The following is a 21,340-nucleotide window of genomic DNA, read 5'->3' as shown; positions in this document are numbered from 1 at the left end:
GCGGTCTGGTGTGATGTAGGTTTCAGAAAAACATTTTCTTTATCGTGCCAACGTTTCGATCTTTATTGAGATCATCTTCAGGGCCTGGGATTTACAAACCTTGTTTACATATTACAATTACATTTTCGATGTGGAAAAGTGAATTTATACAATGCAAAATATTTTTTTTAATATATTCAATCAAGGTATTTCTACTCACTCAAAGTGTTTGTCTTCTGTGTAATGGTGTCATTCTTGCGTGTCGTGTCGAGAGTGCCAGTGAGATTTTGCTATTTTGTGTTTATATACGTTGGATTTTGAAGGGGTGGGGAAGGATATCGGTATAGACAATCCAAAATGTAATTGTAATATGTAAACAATATTTGTAAATCCCAGGCCCTGAAGATGATCTCAATAAAGATCGAAACGTTGGCACGATAAAGAAAATGTTTTTCTGAAATCTACATCACAACAGACCGCATCTCACGATTTCTAAATAATATCGATTAACGGTCACTAATTACCACACATTAAACATATACACAGGTATAAAAGACACCAGCAACAACTAACTTACAGACCACTTTACATAATAAAACATCACATTCGCTGCAGAAATCGAATAAACTTCTTAAATGTAGTTATTACAATAACCGACATACAAAAGGGCGACATTTACAGTAAACAGCAAACCTCACAAGAGCTCAAACCATTATACAGAATCACACAATGCCACATCAAAAACACGTTGGGCATACAAAATAATACTACCAACCAAAAATGGTTAAAATTTACACGCAATAAATAAACCAATAAAAAATAGAAAAACGAAGAGACATCTGAAAAACAGAGATTATAGACATAGAGAAGAGAGAGTACAAACTGATCAATGTAAGAAATTGAGTATACAAAAGCAAGACAACAAAAATAGTAAAGCATATATAAACATCGGCAAAACCAAGTAAACATATATAACAAAAACAATTACTTGCTAATGAGTAGAAAAAAAGCATTGGAAAGATAAGATAATAAGACAAAAACATAAAAGTCACAGGGACAAAGGAGAAAAATATCCTCAACAATACAGACAAGAAAAAAACAAAAGACAAACAAAACAGAAACAAAATAAGACGAACAGAATATTAATTCCCTACATTCCAATGTATTCATATCTGTAAAACCAGGCTTTCCGAGCAAAATCAACAAGACCCCGGCAATCGGAGCCGTTCAGAAGGTCTATGAGCTCTTCCTTCGTCAGAAAACCCTTACCCACATACAGATACCTCAATTCGTTCAGGACCGAGCATCTAGCGAGAAAATAAAATGCATCCTCACGATCACCTGTGTTGCATAGACAGTACACTGCAGTGGCAGGAGTACTCCCAACCCAAATTCAGGAACAACTCCCCACGAATTTTAAACCACCAGCGGAAAAAAGAGAACGGGACATCGTTTGCTGGAGCAGACAAAACATTGCAAGGAGTTAGGGAATGATTCAACTCCTTGTAGAGTTGGAATCTATTTGAGTCCACGGCACGAGAAATACAACTCTCTCGATGACGAGCCCCCATAATATGAAGAAGATTGGAAAACATTTCAGACCACGCTGCAAAATTATCCAAAGAGAACCGAGCCACATTATACCTCTCCGCAAGAGAATTCAACGATATGCTACCCTTAAGAACTTCAAGTGATGAAATTTTTGCCAGGCGAGAATCAAGAGCTTGAAGCGATTTCAAAATAAACTTAAAATGTAACCTTAAAGAATAAACAAACAACAGTTCTATGCCAGTCTCAATATACAACATATAATTAGGAGTTGATGATGGCAGGGCAAACAACTTACGAACAAAAAAACTGTGAACTTTTTCTATCTCTTCATATTCGTGATAGCCCCAAACTTGACCTGCATAGCAAAGAATTGCTCGACAAACGGCTGTGAAAACTTGATATTTCCTTTTTGTTGATACAAGGTCTTTTGTTTTTTTAATTTTGTTCTGTTAGTCTTAATACATATAATTTCTAGTCTGTGGGCTTCAAAATGCGAATTCTGTTGGCCTGTGGGGGACCCTTTGTAAGTTAGAATCCTTTTGTTCTTTGAAGTGTCATTTTTATTATGTTCAAAGTTTACCGCAATTCAACCTTGTAATTTCAAAATCCTGTAAATAATTGTAATCTCTCAAGTTGATATTTTAAATTCTCCTTTTCTTATAATTATATAATTTTGCATATTCTTGGGATAGTAATGCACTCCGAACTCTGGCTGACGGTTTTAATACCATGCCATAATAATACTGTGTTTTTTATTTTTAACTCTAAATTTTTTTCATTTTGTAAATAAAATAAGTATATCTATCTATCTAATACAGACAAGATTAAAGTTACTTCATGTCTACAAGGATAAAAAATGGATCTTGAAAAGCTAGGACCATAAACGCAACAACACAGACAGTTGGCACATTGTATAATGCTTGGCAATCTATGCCGACAAAACAATTATTATTGATTTATAATTGACTAACAGCAACAATATTGACTACCTGCTTAATAGGACCAAGTTAATTAAAAAAAATAAAAAAATAAATCTTCCGCTAATAAAGCCTTTGGGAAAAAGTTCCCTTCCAGTTTTATGTTAAGTTTAGTTTACAAGTTAGATAGACGGTATCTGTCTCAAACTTTAAATAACCTGAAGGTTTTTAATAACAGTGCGGCTCGCGTAACTACAGGATGGACATGTGTAGGATGACAATCGTCTTACAATTAACCTTTCCAACCTGATTATTTTCACTACAATGGGCGTGTAACGTTAATCGCTGGTTTTAATTTTATCTGTAGTTTATTTAGAAATCGTGAGATGCAGTCTGGTGTGATGTAGGTTTCAGAAAAACATTTTCTTTATCGTGCCAACGTTTCGATCTTTATTGAGATCATCTTCAGGGCCTGGGATTTACAAACATTAACAAATACCAGACCGCATCTCACGGTTTCTGAATAATTATCGACTAACGGTCACTACTCAACACACATTCGCAAGAAATAACACACTGACCAACCACTGAAGATGGAAAAATGCCGAAAGATGTTAAAGACAAGTTACCAGGAAAATAATTTATTATTCCTGTCTCTCGTTCAGTTCAGGCTTTTGTACTATTCCGTCTCTATTCTGTATTTATCAAAAATGTAATAGAGTAAAAAATAGCAAGGAAGGAACATGCTTTACTCATTTCTCTGGATGTGGCAGGAGCTTTTTCACATTTTCTTTTATCGTGCCAACGTTTCGATCTTTATTGAGATCATCTTCAGGGCTCAAAGTGTTTGACTTCTGTGTAATTGTGCCATTCTTGCGTGTCGTGTCGAGAGTGCCCCCTGACTGTAGTAATTTTTTTTTTATACGACACAAACTGATTTTTAACCCCGAGTTAAGTAAAGCTTCTTTTCAGTCATCATTTATTGACGATCGTAGGCGTTTTGATGGAAGTTGATATAATTTATCAAAACTTGCCCATCTCTTTGCAACATTTAGTGTTTATCGACCAAAATATTCTGTATATATAGGCCTTATATAGCAACATCCCTTAAAAAACACACATACATAAAATAATAGATATTTTAATGTACATAATGTCCAAGAAGGCCTAAAATTATATAAAATCCTAATTTTTATTTACAAATGTGGCTTAATTAACTAAAAAAGTCAAGAAGTTAAAATGTAAAAAAAGCCCTTCTGTTTTTGATGCTAAACAAAATGCAACCATAGATTCTTTAAAAAACAAGACATTTTTCTTTTGGTTTCGATAAAACGCGATTATTTTTGACTCGTCGATAAAAAGGACCGTCCAGAGACGTCTCGGACGTCTGAACAGCAGGGGGTCCACCGTGTGACTGAAGACAGAGTGGTGTAAAGTGTGCCCATGGCAACCAACATGACGCTCGGCTAGATCGATACAAACCCTCTGCTCCCTCAGGTGGTGTCCTCCCGTCCTTCTCTCTCCTTCAATTTACGATATTAACTTCGCCCTTGGAGTTTTCCCTATTTCAAATTGTAAATTCGGATTGAAATTGAATCCTCGGCGAAGGGGATGTGGAAGCTTTTGCTTAAGGGGATATGCTTGATTTTGTCTATTTTGGAGCCTGATAGGTAAATCAGGTAAGGTACAGTTCAGATTACTTCCAACTATTTTTGGTTTATTACTTTACACTGTATGGTTATTGATGGTGAAGACATTTTTGCCATGCTCAATAGTTACTATTTTTGCGGGTTTTTTTGTCGTGTCAAAAGAAATGTGAGATTGTAGGTCTGTATTTGGTCTATGGCATAGAGGTTTCAGCTTCTCGCCATTTTCAGTAGTTTGTCAGGAATATAGTGGGACTAGCACAAACCTCAAAAGGTTTCATAGTCTCTAGTACACTTGCCATTATTTAGATAGTCAAATTTTCGCAAGCTCGTCCTAGTAGTCGTTATCGATAGTTTTGGTCGGCTTATATTCGTCGTTTCTGTCTGTCATATGAGCTTCAGCTTCTTGCCACATTCAGTAGTTTGTCAGGGATATAAACAGGGGTACTGCCACAGATCCCAAAAGGTTTCTGCAAATTTTCTGAGCCTTCTGTCAAATTCAAATTTATCGTAGGCCTGACATTTATTTAGTTTGTAATTTTTTCCAGGCTTTCCTTCCAGTTGTCGTTTTTGACAGTTTTATGTAGTCCTATTTTCGAGTTTTTTGCGTGTCGGATGAGTTTCGGCTTCCAGCTACACTCAGTGGTTTGTTGTTTATAAGCTGGGTGAAGTACCGGCACAGACCTCGAAAGATTTCTTGCTTTCTATCAATTTTCATCTAGCCTTAATATCAAATTATGAAGTTTTAGGAACGTATCATTTATTTAAATAGTCAATATTTCATTCCAGGCTTTCCTCTTGTCGTTTTCGATCATTTTGGTAGGCCTGTCTTCGACGTTTTTTTTATCGCTTTGTCAGAGATATGAGCAGAGTGAAATTCCAGCAGAGGCCTCAAAGTTTTCTTATTTTCTACTAATTTTCATCTAGCATTTACCCCAAATTATAATGTTACGGAGGCGTATGATTTGTTTGGATTGTCATTTTTTCCTAAGATTTTTCTTAATTGTTTAATCATTTCCGATCAGCTGGGCATCGATGTTTTTGCGTTTGGATATCTCAGTGGTTGGTCAGGGTTATAAACAGGGTGAGAGCCGACCAAACCACGTATCTTCTTAAATCAAGTATATTTTGGGAACGTATCATTTATTTAATGGTCAATTTTTTCCAAGCTTTCTCTTCTTGTTACTTTGATCGGCTTATCTTCAACATTTGGCCAGTGATACGCTTTCGGTTCATGGTTATCTTGAATTTATTTAGAAATCGTGAGGTGCGGTCTGGTGTGATGTAGGTTTCAGAAAAACATTTTCTTTATCGTGCCAACGTTTCGATCTTTATTGAGATCATCTTCAGGGCATGGGATTTACAAACATCGTTTACATATAACAATTACATTTTGGATGTGGAAAAGTGAATTTATACAATATATTTTGCACTTTTCCAAAATGTAATTGTTATATGTAAACGATTGTAAATCCCAGGCCCTGAAGATGATCTCAATAAAGATCGAAACGTTGGCACGATAAAGAAAATGTTTTTCTGAAACCTACATCACACCAGACCGCATCTCACGATTTCTAAATAAATATCGATTAACGGTCACTAATCACCACTCACACACACACACGTTATCTTGAGTGGATGGTCAGGGCGAGACGCCGACACCGAGCCCCAAAAATTCTCAGTTTTTAACTAGCCTTTAGTTCAAATTATAAATCTTGATTGTAAACTTTTATCAATCTTCCTATGGAGTCTGTTAGTTTCTTATCATTTTGGTCTGTTTCGTTCTTTCCTTTTTGTACTGTTTCATGTTCCCAGGTATGTGCGTATTTGTCCACTTGATGTTATTTGTATATCTAAGTTTAATTACGGTTTTAAATTCAGAAAATGGATCGTTTGTAATGTTGAAAATGGGTAGAGAGGCAGAAAAATCGCCCAGAATCAATCGAACAGCCGAAACGTGTCTGGCATAGCTAGTGACGTATTATTTTTTAGGTTTTATTGGAAAACTATAAAATGCAAAGAGGGAAAAAGTTTTTCCACTTATATATAGAACTTATTCAACTACTTACAATGAAAAGAAAAGCCTTCAAAGCCAGAAAACGTCAACATCAATAATCTATATATTTATTCTAGACAAAAGTCATTGTATAAACATCCCTTGGCCATTAGTCAAATTATTTTAAAGACAGATAAATTCAAAATTTAATAAAAACAATAAAACTGGTGGGGGTCTCGGGGTATCGACGTTTGAGGGGGCGAGGGTGAGTATGATGAGGGTTAGTATGCCATGGGGGTGAGGTCGGGAGTGTTAATACTAGCAATTAGACCAGACGCCACAAGTGGGGAGAAGCATCTAACATTGTATCAACCGCAGACTTTCATCATCAAACCGACCCACGGTCAAACGGCATGTTAAGTTTCGCATGGTTAGGTGAAAAAGGTCGATGAACATTTGCGGTCTTGGACGTGGAGTTTTGTTCTCACCAGAAGGATATTAAAGATTAAATTAAACCAGAAACCTATTGAAGGCAAATTCACAGCGAGGGCAGGCGGACCAAACGTTCTATATATGTAGCGGTTTTATAAGTACGGATAAAAATTTAATACCGGCCAAAACATGATTCTGCTAGTTGTATTGAATTGCGTTACTGTGAGTTTTAAAGCCAAAAAACTAACCGCCAGCCCAAGGGGATTTTAAGAGCAGTGCAATTGTAATTCCATGCTATTTCATAATTCCGCAGCTTTCCAGGGAACAGAGGCACTACAATTCCGAAGCCACCCCTTATCCTCCTCCAATATTTATCAGCCTTTCTCAGCCGCATTTGAATATTCCAGGCTGTAAATATTATTAAGTAGCAGGTGAATCTACGACATTTGAAACAGCTGAGAAACACCATTACCACTGACTCATCATCATCATCTTACGTTATAAAAAATACGAACACTCTGGATCAAGGCTTGATCTTGAAGGAGAAGAAAGCAAATTTCGTTGCTAATACCAAACTTTCGACCTTTAAGGTCATCATCAGGACAAAACAACCTTAAATATGTCTACAGATTGACATATTTACGTTATTTTTTATTTTAATTTTTACAGGCGATCTCAAATTTCCTTGAAGACCGATTCAGAACCGACGTTGCCAAGCACTGTAACGACAAGAGTCCTCGGCAATAACTTAAATATGTCAATATGTAGACATATTTAAGGTTGGTTTGCCTTGATGATGACCTTAAAGGTGATGAATTCATCAATGATGAATAGGTCGAAAGCATGGCATTTGCAACTAAATTTCTGTTCTTCTTCTTAAAGGCTATACCTTGATCCATACTGTAAGTGAAAAAGTGGTCGTTACTCCTAATACGGAAGTTATTTCTGAATTAGTAAAGACATCAAAACCTAAAAATGGGTCATATTGTTCTACCCAATAATTATATCTCTTTTAGATATGTGACAAGTTTTTGTTTTCGATTCTTATTTTTCTCACATACAATGACACAAAATCTAAATCTTATTGACCCACGATGAAAGAAGAGAAATAACATTCGACTGTTAACAAATAAATGAATACGAATCTTCTTCGATTAAAATTATGGAAATTTAATGAAAGGAAATCGAGCAAGATTATCTAGATGTGACCAGATAATTGAGAAAAATAAAACAAAATATATTAATCAATTTTAGGGCGAACATACCGCCCACCAAACTTAGAATAATATTCTGCACCTGGAAAGTGACATCCCGATAAGAAGCGAGAGATCATTTTAGGCCAAACGATGCAAAATATGAAGCAAAACTTTAGGAAACGTGAAGATATTACATGAATCACATGCACAAACTAAAGTAAGCAAAAGGAGAGAAATTATATATATATATATATATAAAACCGACATGAGATTGTTTTGATCAAGGCAGCTATGGATCCTTCGACTGCATAAAGTAGTATATCCGTCTAAGTAAATGTGTCTATTAACATTTATTTGTTGGATTAAGGTCGATGCTTAATTATCATTACAATTCTTTTGATCAAGACAGCACTGGGTCCTTACATTATCAAGACAGCATTGGGTCCTTACATTATCAAGAAAGCATTGGGTCCTTACATTATCAAGACAGCATTGGGTTCTTACATTGTATAACATACCATTCCCTTGTACGTAAATGAATTTATTAGCATGTATGTGGGATTAAAAAGTCGATACTTAATTATGATACATAGGGAGCGAGTAGGCGAGCCAACCGATATAAATCGTATCGATCAGGTTAGCGTTGGGTTCCTACATCTTATATAGTTAGTAAAACGATGATTCCAATGTTAGTAAATGAATTTATTAGCATGATATTACGGAATCATTAGTTTAAGGCTTCCATCCAATGTGTTGAATATGTAGCTCGATCTTCTCCGATCATCTTGATCTACCTGTTCTCGTCGCTTTTATTTTTCAGATATCAAGAAAAAAACTCGAGGAGAATACGCAAGACAAGATGGCATTTATATATAAGGATTTTTGAACAATGTTGGCTATTTAATAAATTCACTATTTTTCGTGATCCGCTCGGCCAATTAATATCTTTCAATTTATTAAGGTTTTTAGTTTTTCTGAAAAATGGCAAAAAGGAGAGAAAATGCAAAAAGGTGGGGTTGAGATGGGAAGTTAGTGCCCGAGAGGATCGAAGACACGATAGCTCAAGTGGTAGAGGAGCGGCGTATCAAGCTTCTGACAACACCCTTGGTTCTGCCAACAGAGATTTTTTCTTTAATTATTCAGGATGTTGAAATTTTATCTGGGTCGGTGTTTTCTGTCAGATCTGTTTCAGCTTTTTGCCATCTTCACTGGAGACTTTATTTATATAAAAAGGGCACAATTGGAAAAAATAACGCACAGAACAACCACCGAAGATTATAATTATATATATATAAATAGTCATTTCGAGATGGTGAGTTGCGGTCTGGTGTGAAGTAGGTTTAGAAAAATAATTTTCTTCATCGTGCCAACGTTTCGATCTTTATTGAGATCATCTTCAGAGCTCGAAGTGACACAAAATATAAAACAATGGATTTTTTAAAAATCCATTCAGTCCCTTTTCAATCAGTTCTTTTTTTTTTAAACCCATAAACCATAAATAATACTATATTACAAATTATTATTCACTAGTTTCGTGGTCCGCTTGACTATGTCATATCTTACGATTAATTAAGGTTTTTAGTTGAGATAAAAAAGTTAATGGCACGAGCGGGTTTCGAACCCATGAAAAATGGCAAAAAGGAGGGAAAATTCAAAAGGTGGGGTTGAGATGGGAAGTTGGTATCCGAGTGGATGGAGGTAACGATAGCTCAAGTGGTAGAGTAGTAGAGAAGCGTATCAAGCCGAAGGTCGTGGGTTCGATTCCCGCTCGTGACACTGACTTTTTTATCTCAACTAAAAGCCTTAATTAATTGAAAGCTATTTAATATTGATGATCAAATATTTTAGTGTACGAAACGATTTGACGGCGAGTTTTGACCTTTTAAATTATAATATTACCTTATAAGTGATCGTGTTGGTCGTCGAAAACTTGTTTGTACTGTTTTTTGAATATATTACGAACTAGATTATTTATTTTTAAGATTAAAAAAAAACTTACTCATCGTAAAATTCCAAAGAAAGGCTGATGAGATCGTCAGGCGAATAGATAAGCCTGTCGAGCCCGACGCCGCGGCTTTCTGGGTCAAGGTGTTCGTCTGAAAAAGCAAACAGTTACGAAACATTTCTCTACCTGGTATACAAATTCATTAATGAAAGTTAACGAGCTTAAAAGGACTTAACGTGCAAGTCCGAAGAGAGGGACTCAAGGGTTTACAGACGATTCAAGCGAAGAAGAACCAGCCCGAAGAAGACGGCTTGATTTACATTTTAAGGCTGTGTAGTCGCCTTGAATTACACAGAGCTTTGACATCAAGATACTATTTCACATGTAAGCATTTCAACGAGGCTTTATTAGCTTCCGTATCTAATTCAGCTTTTATTTCCCCCCTTTTATGTCCCTTGAGTCTCCTCGTATTTCGAAAATTATTTTATATAGTCTGCTTTCACCCAACTTAAAGTTTAAGCCCCGAAACTGTTTTGTAAGGGAAAAAACTGCTTTATTTACCTCTATATGGATGATTTTTGTAGAAATCTCTTCGCCTTTGCATCTCGTTTCTGAACAAACCAGGAACGAGTTTGTACACGATATCCTGCAATGTTTTATCCAATCTGAAAAAAAATTTAGATTTAAAAAAAAATCCAAATCAATCCGTGCATCTTCGTACATTTCATACGAGATTCCAGTTTTTAATTAATGTAAAATCTAATATTCTTCGGTAGCATTGGGTCAAGTAATGGAGAGAGAGAGGCCCTCACGAAAACCGTCGCCTCGTTAGTCCTAACCCTCTTGAGGAGTGGAAAAAATAAATGTAAAATGTCGTTATCACAGCGTGAGCTGAGAGATGAAAACGAAGCATTACTCATAGGACAAGTCCCGAAGCTCAAAGCATCGAAAAACATTTCTTCCCAGCTCATTTCAAACTTGTGGCTTAATTTACTTAAGATTTTTTTTAATAATAACATATTCGCAAATAATGACAAACATAAAACAACTTCAATCTTCACTAAAAAAATTTCTAATGATGACCCTAGATCATTACAGATTCCATCACCAACAATTCGTAGATTGTTTAGATGAGTGAAAGCGTCGGATTGCTGGGAAATGAAATAACCGATGGTCTAGATACATAAACATCTAAAATAACAAATCACCTTCCAAACTGTCCAGTGCCTTCAGAAATGGGACTCAAATTCAGAAATGGGACTCAAATCGGCGGATTGGATAAGGTAGGATTGACCAGACTTTTCTCCATCCTTACATGAAGAATCAAGAACATCTTTAAACTGACAAGATAAAGGATGAATTAATCGTCAAGTTTGTTCCTGTGATGGCCGTTCGTCTCAAGCAGTCCATCATCGGCATGACTATGAACGACTATGTACAGACCGGAAGTCTAAACCCAAAATAATTTTCCTGACCTTTATTTTATAAGCGACAACCATACTGGAAGAAGGAAGAATCGCTCAACTATTTAACATCGACATTTTTGGACGGCAAACCTTTAACTTAACCTAACGACCAAAACAAATTGTATCTAACCAAAAAATTAAAAATCCAAGTTAAAAAAACACACATACGCCTCTCTCACTCATTAACAATGTCCTTTACACTCATTTACTACCACTTTTATTCTATATCTCGGTCTAGCATTATTCTCATTCTTTCTCACACTAAAATATCATAATGCCTTACTTAATACGCATACTTAGCTCATTAACACACTCAATGATTCACTCACTCTAGAAGTAATTTTGCTCTCTCTCTCTCTCTCTCTCTCTCTCTTTCTCCCTTCCTTCCCCTCTCACTCCCTTATCAATCTTCCGATATTATTCAATATTTCTACACCTCCAACAATTGGAGTCATTCATCTCTTCATCGTCAGTCATTCTCTCTTTTCTTATTACTCTCTCTCTATCCTACCTCTCTCTCCCTCTCTTCTCCTCTCTCTCTCTCTATCCTACTTCCATCTCCCTCTCTCTCTCTCTCTCTCTCTCTCTCTCTCTCTTTATATCTATCTTGCGATATGATTCAATATTTCTACCCCTCTAACTATTAGACTCACTCACTCTCTCTCCCCCTATTTTTCTTTCTTTCTCCCCTATTTTATTTTATCTCCCTCTCTGTTTCTTTCTCTCTCTCTCACTTCTTCTTTCCCTCTTTTTCTCTATTCTACCTCTCTCTCTCTTTATATCTATCTTCCGAAATCATTCAATATTTCTACTCCTCTAACTATTCGACTCACTCACTCTCTCTCTCCCTCTTTTCCTTTCACTCTCCCCTATTTTATTTTCTTTCCTCTCATTTTCTTTCTTTCTTTCTCTCTCTCTCTCTCTCTTTTCTTCTCTCTCTCTCTTTCTCTCTCTCTCTCTCTCTCTCTCTCTCTCCCTCTCTCTCTCTTTATATCTATTTTCCGCTATCATTCAATATTTCTACCCCTCTAACCATTAGACTCACTCACTCACCCCCTCTTTTTCTTTCTCTCCCCCCTACTTTTTCTCTCCCTCTCTTTTCCTTTATCTCTCTCTCTTACACTCTCTCTTTTCTTCTATCTCTCTTTCTCTCTATCCTATCTCTCCCTCCCTTCCCTTTTGTTTTTTCTCACTCTCCCCTACTCCATTTTCTCACCCTCTCTTTTTCTTTCTTTCTCTCTCACTCCTCGATCCCTCTCTTTTCTTCTTTCCCACCTTATTCTCTCTCTATCTCTATCTCTATCTTCCTCTCTTCCCCTCTCATTCTCTCTATCTATCCATCTCCCGATATCATTCAATGTTATATGTCAATATGATTATATTATTCCCCTATTAGACTCATTCACTCACTTTCTCTCCCTCTCTTTTTCTTTCTTTCTGTCTTTCTTCCTCTTCCTTTCTCTTTCTCTCTCTCTAAACGCTATTCTAAACCAATAATAATAACTTTTTTAATTTGAATACGACCGCAATAAAATATTTCTTTAAAGTATGTACTTACCTTAAGCTTAAATGTAATTTCGTGTTGTGCACCTGTACTTCACAAATAGGGCAGATGCTTTTCCTTTCCAACTGTCGGAAAATGCAGCTTCGGCAAACTGTAAAAGGGTAAAATAATTTTAAGTCCTCTTAAGTTTATAAAAGTGTATTAATTTTGATTCATTTTATATTGAATACAAATCTATGGGGGTTATGATTAAGTTCCGAATTTTTGAAAAGAACGGATGACTCAAAATTCTTAAAATTCTGCCGAGTTCCTTCGCTTCACTCTTCCCAGTAAAGTTGAAAAGCCCCAAGGTGATGGTTTTTTACTACTTTTAACTATTAAGAGTAAATAAACAGTTATGGGGTTAAATAAAGACAAAATTTCTATTAGCTCAAAACTTTTTTTAATTGAAATTATTTTTTCAAATAAAATTTTCGTTAGTATGTAAATTAATGCTCAATGGAATTAGTTATGATTCCTAGAATCCTAGTTTATTTAGTATATAATTATGAAAATTGGTAAATGGGCCACTTAGGAGATTAGATTATTACATTTCGGTGAAGAGATGAAGTAGAAATGTTGTTTGGGGTTGATATCATTTGTTAGGAGAACAAAGATCTGCCACGGACTTAGCACGAGAGGTGAGATAAGTGGTACATCGGGCTTATCTGACATAACTGGCACGCCATCCCGAATCAAGTCGAAAAGGGGAGGGGGGAAGTCCCTTGAAATACGGCCCGTGCTCGGAGGAAATGCGACTTTAAAGTCTACGGCCGTACATCCCGGAAAGAGACGGACGGGGGAGAAGGTGATTATGCTATGTATCAACTCGACGCGCACTTCCCCATTATGCACCGTCGGCCGTTTAAATTGCGATTCACCCGTCGTAAAAGGCAATTGTCGTAATTGTTAATAATTGTTGGTTTTCAACCGTAGCTGGCGATCAAAGGTTGACTGAATTTAAATTAACCAAAATAACTTGATCGATTGGCATAAATAAACGAAAAACTAATTTACGCATTAAACATAAATTAATTAAGGTAACTACAACTCCCCAATCATTTTTTTAAATTAAATCAATAGAAAATTATTACACCTCTATGAAATTAATTAAAATGATCAATAGTCATCTCTCCGAATTCCAGTGGTTTTATTGATTATATGATCCCCTAAATAAGCTTCAATGTATTGGAATAAACCTGGCTTAAAATGTCAGGGAAGTTTTTGTTTATACGATGAAAGAACATAAGAACATTCGGTTGTTAACGAATAAAAAATATAGGTTCGATTAAAATTATGTACATTTAATGGAAGCCAACAGGACTAGACAGCATAAATAAACAGTAGATGGCAAGAAAGATGATCGGACAGGATGATCAACATGTAATACGTGCAGGAGTACGGACAAAAATATTAAGAAAAATAAAACAAAATTAAGCTAAGCGATTCCGGCGCGAACATACCGCCCACCAAAAATTATAATAATTTTCTGCACCTGGAAAGGGACATCCCGATAAGAAGCGCGAGATTATTTTAGGTCAAAAGATCATTGTAGACATATTTAAGGTGGTTTGTCTTGATGATGACCTTAAAATAGGTTGAAAGCTTGGCACTAGCAACCAAATTCGCTTTCTTCTTCTTCAAGACCATACCTTGATCCAGACTGTTCGTAAGTGAAAAAGTGGTCAGTGTTCTTCATGAAACGCGCAGATATTACAAGAATCACATACACAAACTAAAGTAACAAAAAGGAGCGAGATTAAACAAAACCGAAATGACAATTGTTTTGGTCAAGAGAGCTATGAATCTTGTAGCATCCCCGTCTAAGTAAATGTATCTATTAGCATGAATTTGTTGGATTAAGGTCGATGCTTAATTATCATGACAATTGTTTTGATCAAGACAGCATTGGGTCCTTACATTAGCAAGACACCATTGGGTCCTTACATTATCAAGATAGCATTGGGTCCTTACATGATCAAGACAGCATTGGGTCCTTACATTATCAAGATAGCATTGGGTCCTTAATTTATCAAGACAGCATTGGGTCCTTACATTATCAAGAAAGCATTGGGTCCTTACATTATCAAGACAGCATTGGGTCCTTACATTATATAACATAGCATTCCTGTGTACGTAAATATATTTATTAGCGTGTATGTGGGATTAAAAAGTCGATACTTGATTATGATATATAGGGAGGGAATAGTTGGGCCATCCGTTATAAAAATCGTATCTATCAAGTTAGCGTTGGGTTCCTCCATTCTATAACGTAGGATCTGCCTATGAGTGAATGAATTTATCAGCATGATATGTAGGGAGCTACCCTACGTATATATAGGGAACTACGTAGAAATCTCCTGGGAGTAAATGTATTTATTAGCATGTGAGATTAAAACTCCGAAGCTTAATTATAATATAAAGGGAACGTGTAGGAGAGCAAACCTTTATGAGAATTATTTCGAACAAGACAACTTTGGGCCCTTCCATTGTATAAGGTATGATTCACCCATGAATAAATGTATTTATTAATTATTGCATTAGTTTTGATGCTTAATTACTCCATCAACCTTCACTTAAATTAGTTTATATACTTTGTAAGTTGAAAAAGGATGTATTATTAATTGATATTTTAGATTGTGTGAAGGTCAAAGAAGAACGTGTCAAGTTCGATGTGTCCTATAGTGGATCTATACAGGGAGCTTGTAGGCATACCAACTTATATCATTATGCTTTGCGCAACATTGATAATTTCCTGTTTTTCTAACTTTGAAAAACCTTTATATTTAGTGGTCTATTGACACCGGAGTCAGAGGTTTATTATCGTGTCCCGCAAAATAAAGTTCGATGTGTCCTATAGTGGATAAGTACAGGGAGCGTATAGGCGTCCCAAATGATATGATAATCCTTTAAGCAACATAACGAGTTTCCTGATTTTTCCTTACTTGTTCCAATCCTAGAAATGGATGTATGATTTTAAACGGTCCATGGTTAAGTATGTAGTATAGGGAGCGAGTAGGTGTCAACCACATTACAAGAAATGTTTTGACCAATATGGTTTCTTTTCTCTTTTTGTTCAGAAATAGAAATTTTTTATTGCATACAGTTTAATTTTGTCTTGTTTTAGTGAATATATTCTAAACGTGTTTTTCTCAAATTATACGAATCTGGGTGGTCGCAGATGTCAAAAGATCCTTCCAAACTTGTATAAAACTATTCCCCCTAGTAAAGAGTAAAATCGAAAACTGCGAATTAAAAGTTGTTGTATTTCTAAGCTTAGCTTAGTCTGAGCTTAACGAAGTCAGAAAGGCTTCATGATATTTTCTTCTATCCACAGCCGGAGTAAGTTCAGAAACTTTCGTGCAATACGTTTTAAAGCGTTTAAAAATTGGAATATTTACGAGCATCGAAGATGGTCGTTTCATAATAAATAAAAGGGATATTCACGATCTTTGTGTTAACCCTGTTAACTCTGTTAGGTCGAGAAAAATGTTGACGTAGACTTGCAAGAATCGGCTAGTTAACATTGCTCGATCTAACAGGCCAGGGGGTTAGATGTTAGGTCGAAAATGTAATCACGCTGCTATCCGTTAGGGCGCAAGTAACCAACATGGCAGCCATGAATTTAACAGCTGTTTTTTGTTCACACTATTTTTATTCTTAAATACGCATTAATTAAATCAGAACAATGCATTTCTTTTGTTAATTTCTGACCTGACCTCATACTCTCATTCATAATTGATACATCCACCTAACCTATAAAGTTTTAAGCTGTTAGAGGTTAGGATACAAGTTAGATACGCCGGAAGCGTATCATTTGTTAGTACTTTTTCAGTGCATAGCATTTTGAATGAAAGAGTTGATTAATTTTCCTTTTTTATTAACTTCTGGCATCTTACAATTTAATACAAACACAAAACCATAACAAACAACAAGCCTTCAAGAACTGTTATAGTTTTATTTTTGGTTCTACTAGAGCAGCATTGCGGAAAAATTAACATTTGACATGGTAAGAGAAGGGGTCGTCCACGATCTTACTGGACATTTCTCTATTCGAATTAACACGAGTTAACATCTTACAAACATCGTGAATACCCCTACTAAATGAACCGATATTTAATAAAAATAATTATATTGGATTAGTATAGTCTTAAACTTTGCAGGCTACTTTGTAAAAAAAGATGGAATAAATCCTTTTCTAAATTAATTCCCCTGATCCGGAATTAGAAAGATACTGGCCGTGAGATCCACATTAACCACGGTTAACTCGGGAGCCGCAGGTACCTGTCAAGACCGGTGGCACGTGGGCAACTCCCCTCTCTGCTATCCCAAACTAAAAAGAAACAAAAGGGAGAACTGTGGACCAGTCCGACCTTTCGAGTCATCAGCAGTTCATTTGATTCTGACGTGAAGACCGGAATGGTCAGAAGTGTTTTGTTCAATCTTAGTTCTATAACAATAGCGCTGGTATATTCACTGCCAAATTGAACAGTAAGGGTTAGGTTTTTTGCCGAGATTGACCATACTGCATAAAAACAAGAAAGCATTTATCAGACATGCGACGGCGAGGATTGACAATCTGTGAAAGCGAATTATTGAAATCCGGAACGAAAGCCCGGCTTTTACGATTGGCCATACTCTCTAAAGATTATGGATTAAGATTATATAAATATGTATAAAATATGAATACTGACTCACACGTCACACCCGATCCGACGTTGTTCAGACATGAATCTTTAACGAGGATTTATTTTATATTTTAACAATTTATCTAGTTTGTGCGGGGTAAAAGAGGTTTAAGTCGGGTGAAAAGTAACGCAAGCAGAGAAAGCTCGATGTGCCCTATATTAGATCTAATTGGGAGCGAGTGGGCGTACAGCCGCCCGATATGAAAATCGTTTTGATCATGATTGCGTTGGGGCCTTCTTTTCTATAAGTTATGATTCCATTATGAGTAAATGTACTTATTAGCATAAATACTATTTTAGAGGGTCGATGCTTAATTACATCACCTATAATTAGATGATATTTTGGAAAGGGAGCGACTGATATTAGTAGTTTGATCATCAGGTTAGGGCCTTCCATTGTTTACTATAAGGAATGAGTCTTACGTCAGTAAATATATTTATTAGCGTGAATGTATGGAAACTAGAGAATCAATGTTTAATTACTTCTTCGACCATAATTAATATAATATTAATAATTGATATTTAGATTGTGTGGAAGTCAGAAATCAATGTCGTGTCTCCCACGCAGAAAAAGTTTGTTGTGTCCCACAGTAGATCTTTATAGGGAGCTAATAGGCGTACCAACCTAAATGAGAAAATTTCAACGTTTTCTCCCTGTTATCTTTCTTTCTAAAGATTAGCTTCTCCTATTGGATAGAGTGGCATTTTACTTGAACGGGTTACGCTTTGTGTAGGAACCGAAGAAACATCGCACAATATATAGGATAAAGGTCTGAAAAGTCGTGCTAAACCAAACTGCTGTTCGCAAGCAATTAACATAGGATGGATCTACATAGGCAGCTAGTAGGTGTTCCAACCAATATTAGAAATGTTTTGATCATGAGATTTTGAGTATGAGGTAAATGTACTTATTAACATGAATATGTGGTACTTGAGGGAACTTAATTACTATGTATATCGAACTTTACTAAGTTGTACAATTTGTTGAGCAATGTCATATAGCACTGAGGTTCTTTACCGTGCGCACCTGGCACATAGGCCTTATCACACATTTAGACTCACCTCCGCGCGCGGAAAATCTGCTTTTTCCGAGAGGTTCGGTGTAGAAGCCCACAAATCCACAGACTAATCGGTAGACATGCTGACTTCTCCCGCTTGCCCCTTCCGAGGGGGTGGGTTAACTTTGTGCACTTAACCAGTGCCGCACGTAATGGGAACCGACGAAAGGGGCCGAAATGCATCAGCAAAGTATCCCAACTCCCTAGATAGAGAAGACAATTCTATCTCCCTGGGTGTAGCGGCTCCGCTAGCGACGAAACCTCCGGATCCGCTCAGGCCGCAGTTTCGGTTTAAGTGGAATCTCTAACCACCCCCTAGAGGAGTACCATGCCTACGGTAAAGGCAACCAGAAGGTCAGTCACCGACAAACACCCGCCCCCGTCCACCATTCCTCACGCATTCGAGGGACCCCGGCAGTATAGTCATAGCTCCTCGTTGGCTATACGTTCTCGACAATCCGATCCGTCTGATTTCCACGAGGTCGGGAGGTAATTCGGAGGTCATGCGCAAGTACTACGGCCCACGCCCACAAATGAGACACAGCCTCTTCTAGGTACCCGCCAAGGGACTCACCACTAAGCCACTGCGAGTCCTTACCCATGCAGCTGGGCTTGAACTTGCCCCGCAGTGTAGATGGTTATGAACCCTCCTCCGTCCGTATACATATTCGAAATATAAATTTAGACAGGATCTTGTACCCTAACCCACTCGTGCATCTGTACACCCGCCGTTCGCGGCGAGCTCTCAAGCCAGCAACTCCCAAAACGCATCTCGAGGGACTAGGTAGGCGTAGTCTCAGCGTCCTCGCACGCTATACGCTTTCTTGGTTCTGTCGTCCAAATGCAAGCAGATGCTGCTTAACGCTACCATGCGCGCCAGGAAACACAAATCAGCTTGTGCTTTAGAGGGTTCGTCAGCTCTCAAGGCTACACCATTATTTTGTGCTTGGAAAGCCACCTTTCATCCAAGGGTTGGGAAGGGTCTACTGGAGTCTCCTAGGAGCACCCACTACGTAGTCCCAGGATTTGGATTGAGAAAAAGGTTAATTTTTCGGGATGCGCTTGCTCTCTCACACATCCCACCTGCTAGCTCGACTTTACACATTAAACACTCGACGGAAAAGATTTACCCTTCTTCTGATACATCTCATTGAGATCCTCCAAAAGGATCCCGTCGAGCTAGATTCGAGTCGGTACCCAAAGCATCATATTTTCAGGATACGCCCGTTCAGCTCCAAAGATCGTCTGCCCAGACTCGGTTGACTCTCCGCCCTCTATATTTGGTAGATAGTGGGTGTACTTGTCTTAAGTTATATATTTTATGTGGTGATTAGTGACCGTTAATCGATAATTATTCAGAAATCGTGAGATGCGGTCTGGTGTGATGTAGGTATCAGAAAAACATTTTCTTTATAGTGCCAACGTTTCGATCTTTGTTGAGCCCTGAAGATGATCTCAGTAAAGATTGAAACGTTGGCACGATAAAGAAAATGTTTTTCTGATACCTACATCACACCAGACCGCATCTCACGATTTCTGAATAGTTATATATTTTGTCTAGGTAATGGTAGAATATCACGTGGGATAAAGTGCCATATTAAGAAAGCAAATTCTATGGATGCTACTGGATCTATTCAAGGAGCGAGTAGGCGGGCATGTGACATTGTGTGTAGCGTTAGATTGCCAATCGTGGGTGAGTTAATGTATCCTGGTCATCATGATGTCCATATTCTCGTTAAAGTCTTCCGGGTTTCTCCTTTCGCCTTCTGGATTTTTTAAGTTTTCATAAGGTTTTCACAATAATTTATCTTCTTTCGGTTGTACAACAGGCCGAAAAGTATTTTCGGATCGGAGACCGATTCAAAAGGGGATTTTATTAACCTCAAGGTGGGTTCGGGGCGGAGCCGGGGTGGTCATAAAAAAGGGGATTTTCTCAGAATTGACTTCTGAGCCGAAGTGAAGAGGGTCGCCATTAAGCTGAGAACATGATTAAACCACATTAGAGCCCTTTGAACATTAAAACCATACTGTACAAATTTAAAACGGTGAAATTTAAAAAAAATCTTTTATGTATCATGGTGATCCTTGTTCTAAAAATTACCAACACCTAGAATTTTAAAAATTCATAGAAATTCCATCAAGACATTTTTGAAATTTTTAAGAAGAAATATACAAATGCTAAGTAAAGGATCGTTGGAAGCATACGTATGTAAGAGGTCCTCGTACGACCACTCCAGGAACAATAAAAGGACGATAAAACGTGGATTTTATATCCTGGAAGGGCGATTGTCGTTGAGGGAAGGGGGGCCTCGTAATCCTCGGGGAAATTTGTCACGAAGGAGTCGTTACTGTTACTAGGCCCTTCCGGAGATAATTGACCTTACTAATGAGCTCTTTCGGTTCCCACAGTTCATCCTCGGCGCTTGACTGGACCCGAAGGAAAAATTATTGCAAGGATTTTGTTTTACAGATTATTACGGTATAAGTTCGATTTAATCGTAAAATCAAGGGTTTATTGTTGATAAGTGAGAAAAATTGATGTTTTCAGATCTCAGTTGAAAAGTTGGTCAGATTATGATGTCTTTGTTTCTTAAATCCTCATTAACGAAATAAAGAATATAAGACAAAATCTCTGTGCAGTTCAAAAAAGGACTTAACCAAATTGTAGCTCAGAGAAGCTCGAAAAGGATTTTCCAACCAAACGTGAAATAAAGAATGCAAAAAGAAGTTTTTATAATGCAGATGAAAAATATCCAACAAAAAGAGAAACAAAAAATGCTCTGTGAGGTTGCCAAATTGGCTGAAGAGGAGCACAAAGGAGCCTAAAAAAGCCTTTCCAATTAAATCTGAAATAAAGAGTGTAAGAAAAAACTTTGCAATTGAATAAAGAACGGTTTTAACTTTGCCAAAAACAACCAACAGA

General features: G+C 37.0%; 1 protein-coding gene across 1 annotated transcript in view; it reads right to left on the bottom strand.

Moving 5' to 3' along the window:
• LOC106670190 (polycomb group protein Psc-like) overlaps nt 1-21,340 on the bottom strand; it is a 117,724-nt gene that overhangs the window by 13,551 nt on the left and 82,833 nt on the right. Inside the window, exons 3-5 of the mRNA XM_014400296.2 lie at nt 12,687-12,783; nt 10,224-10,327; nt 9,717-9,813 (exon numbers count right to left, since the gene is read on the bottom strand). Coding sequence (XP_014255782.1) covers nt 9,717-9,813; nt 10,224-10,327; nt 12,687-12,783 — 298 coding nt within the window. The remainder of the gene's footprint in view (nt 1-9,716; nt 9,814-10,223; nt 10,328-12,686; nt 12,784-21,340) is intronic.

This window comes from Cimex lectularius, unplaced genomic scaffold (genome assembly GCF_000648675.2).
Source record: "Cimex lectularius strain Harlan isolate CLEC.00 unplaced genomic scaffold, Clec_2.1 scaffold86, whole genome shotgun sequence".
NCBI classification, from domain to species: Eukaryota; Metazoa; Arthropoda; class Insecta; order Hemiptera; family Cimicidae; genus Cimex; species Cimex lectularius.
The sequence above is the reverse complement of the archived record's forward strand: the minus strand, read 5'-3'. Positions and strand labels throughout refer to the sequence as shown.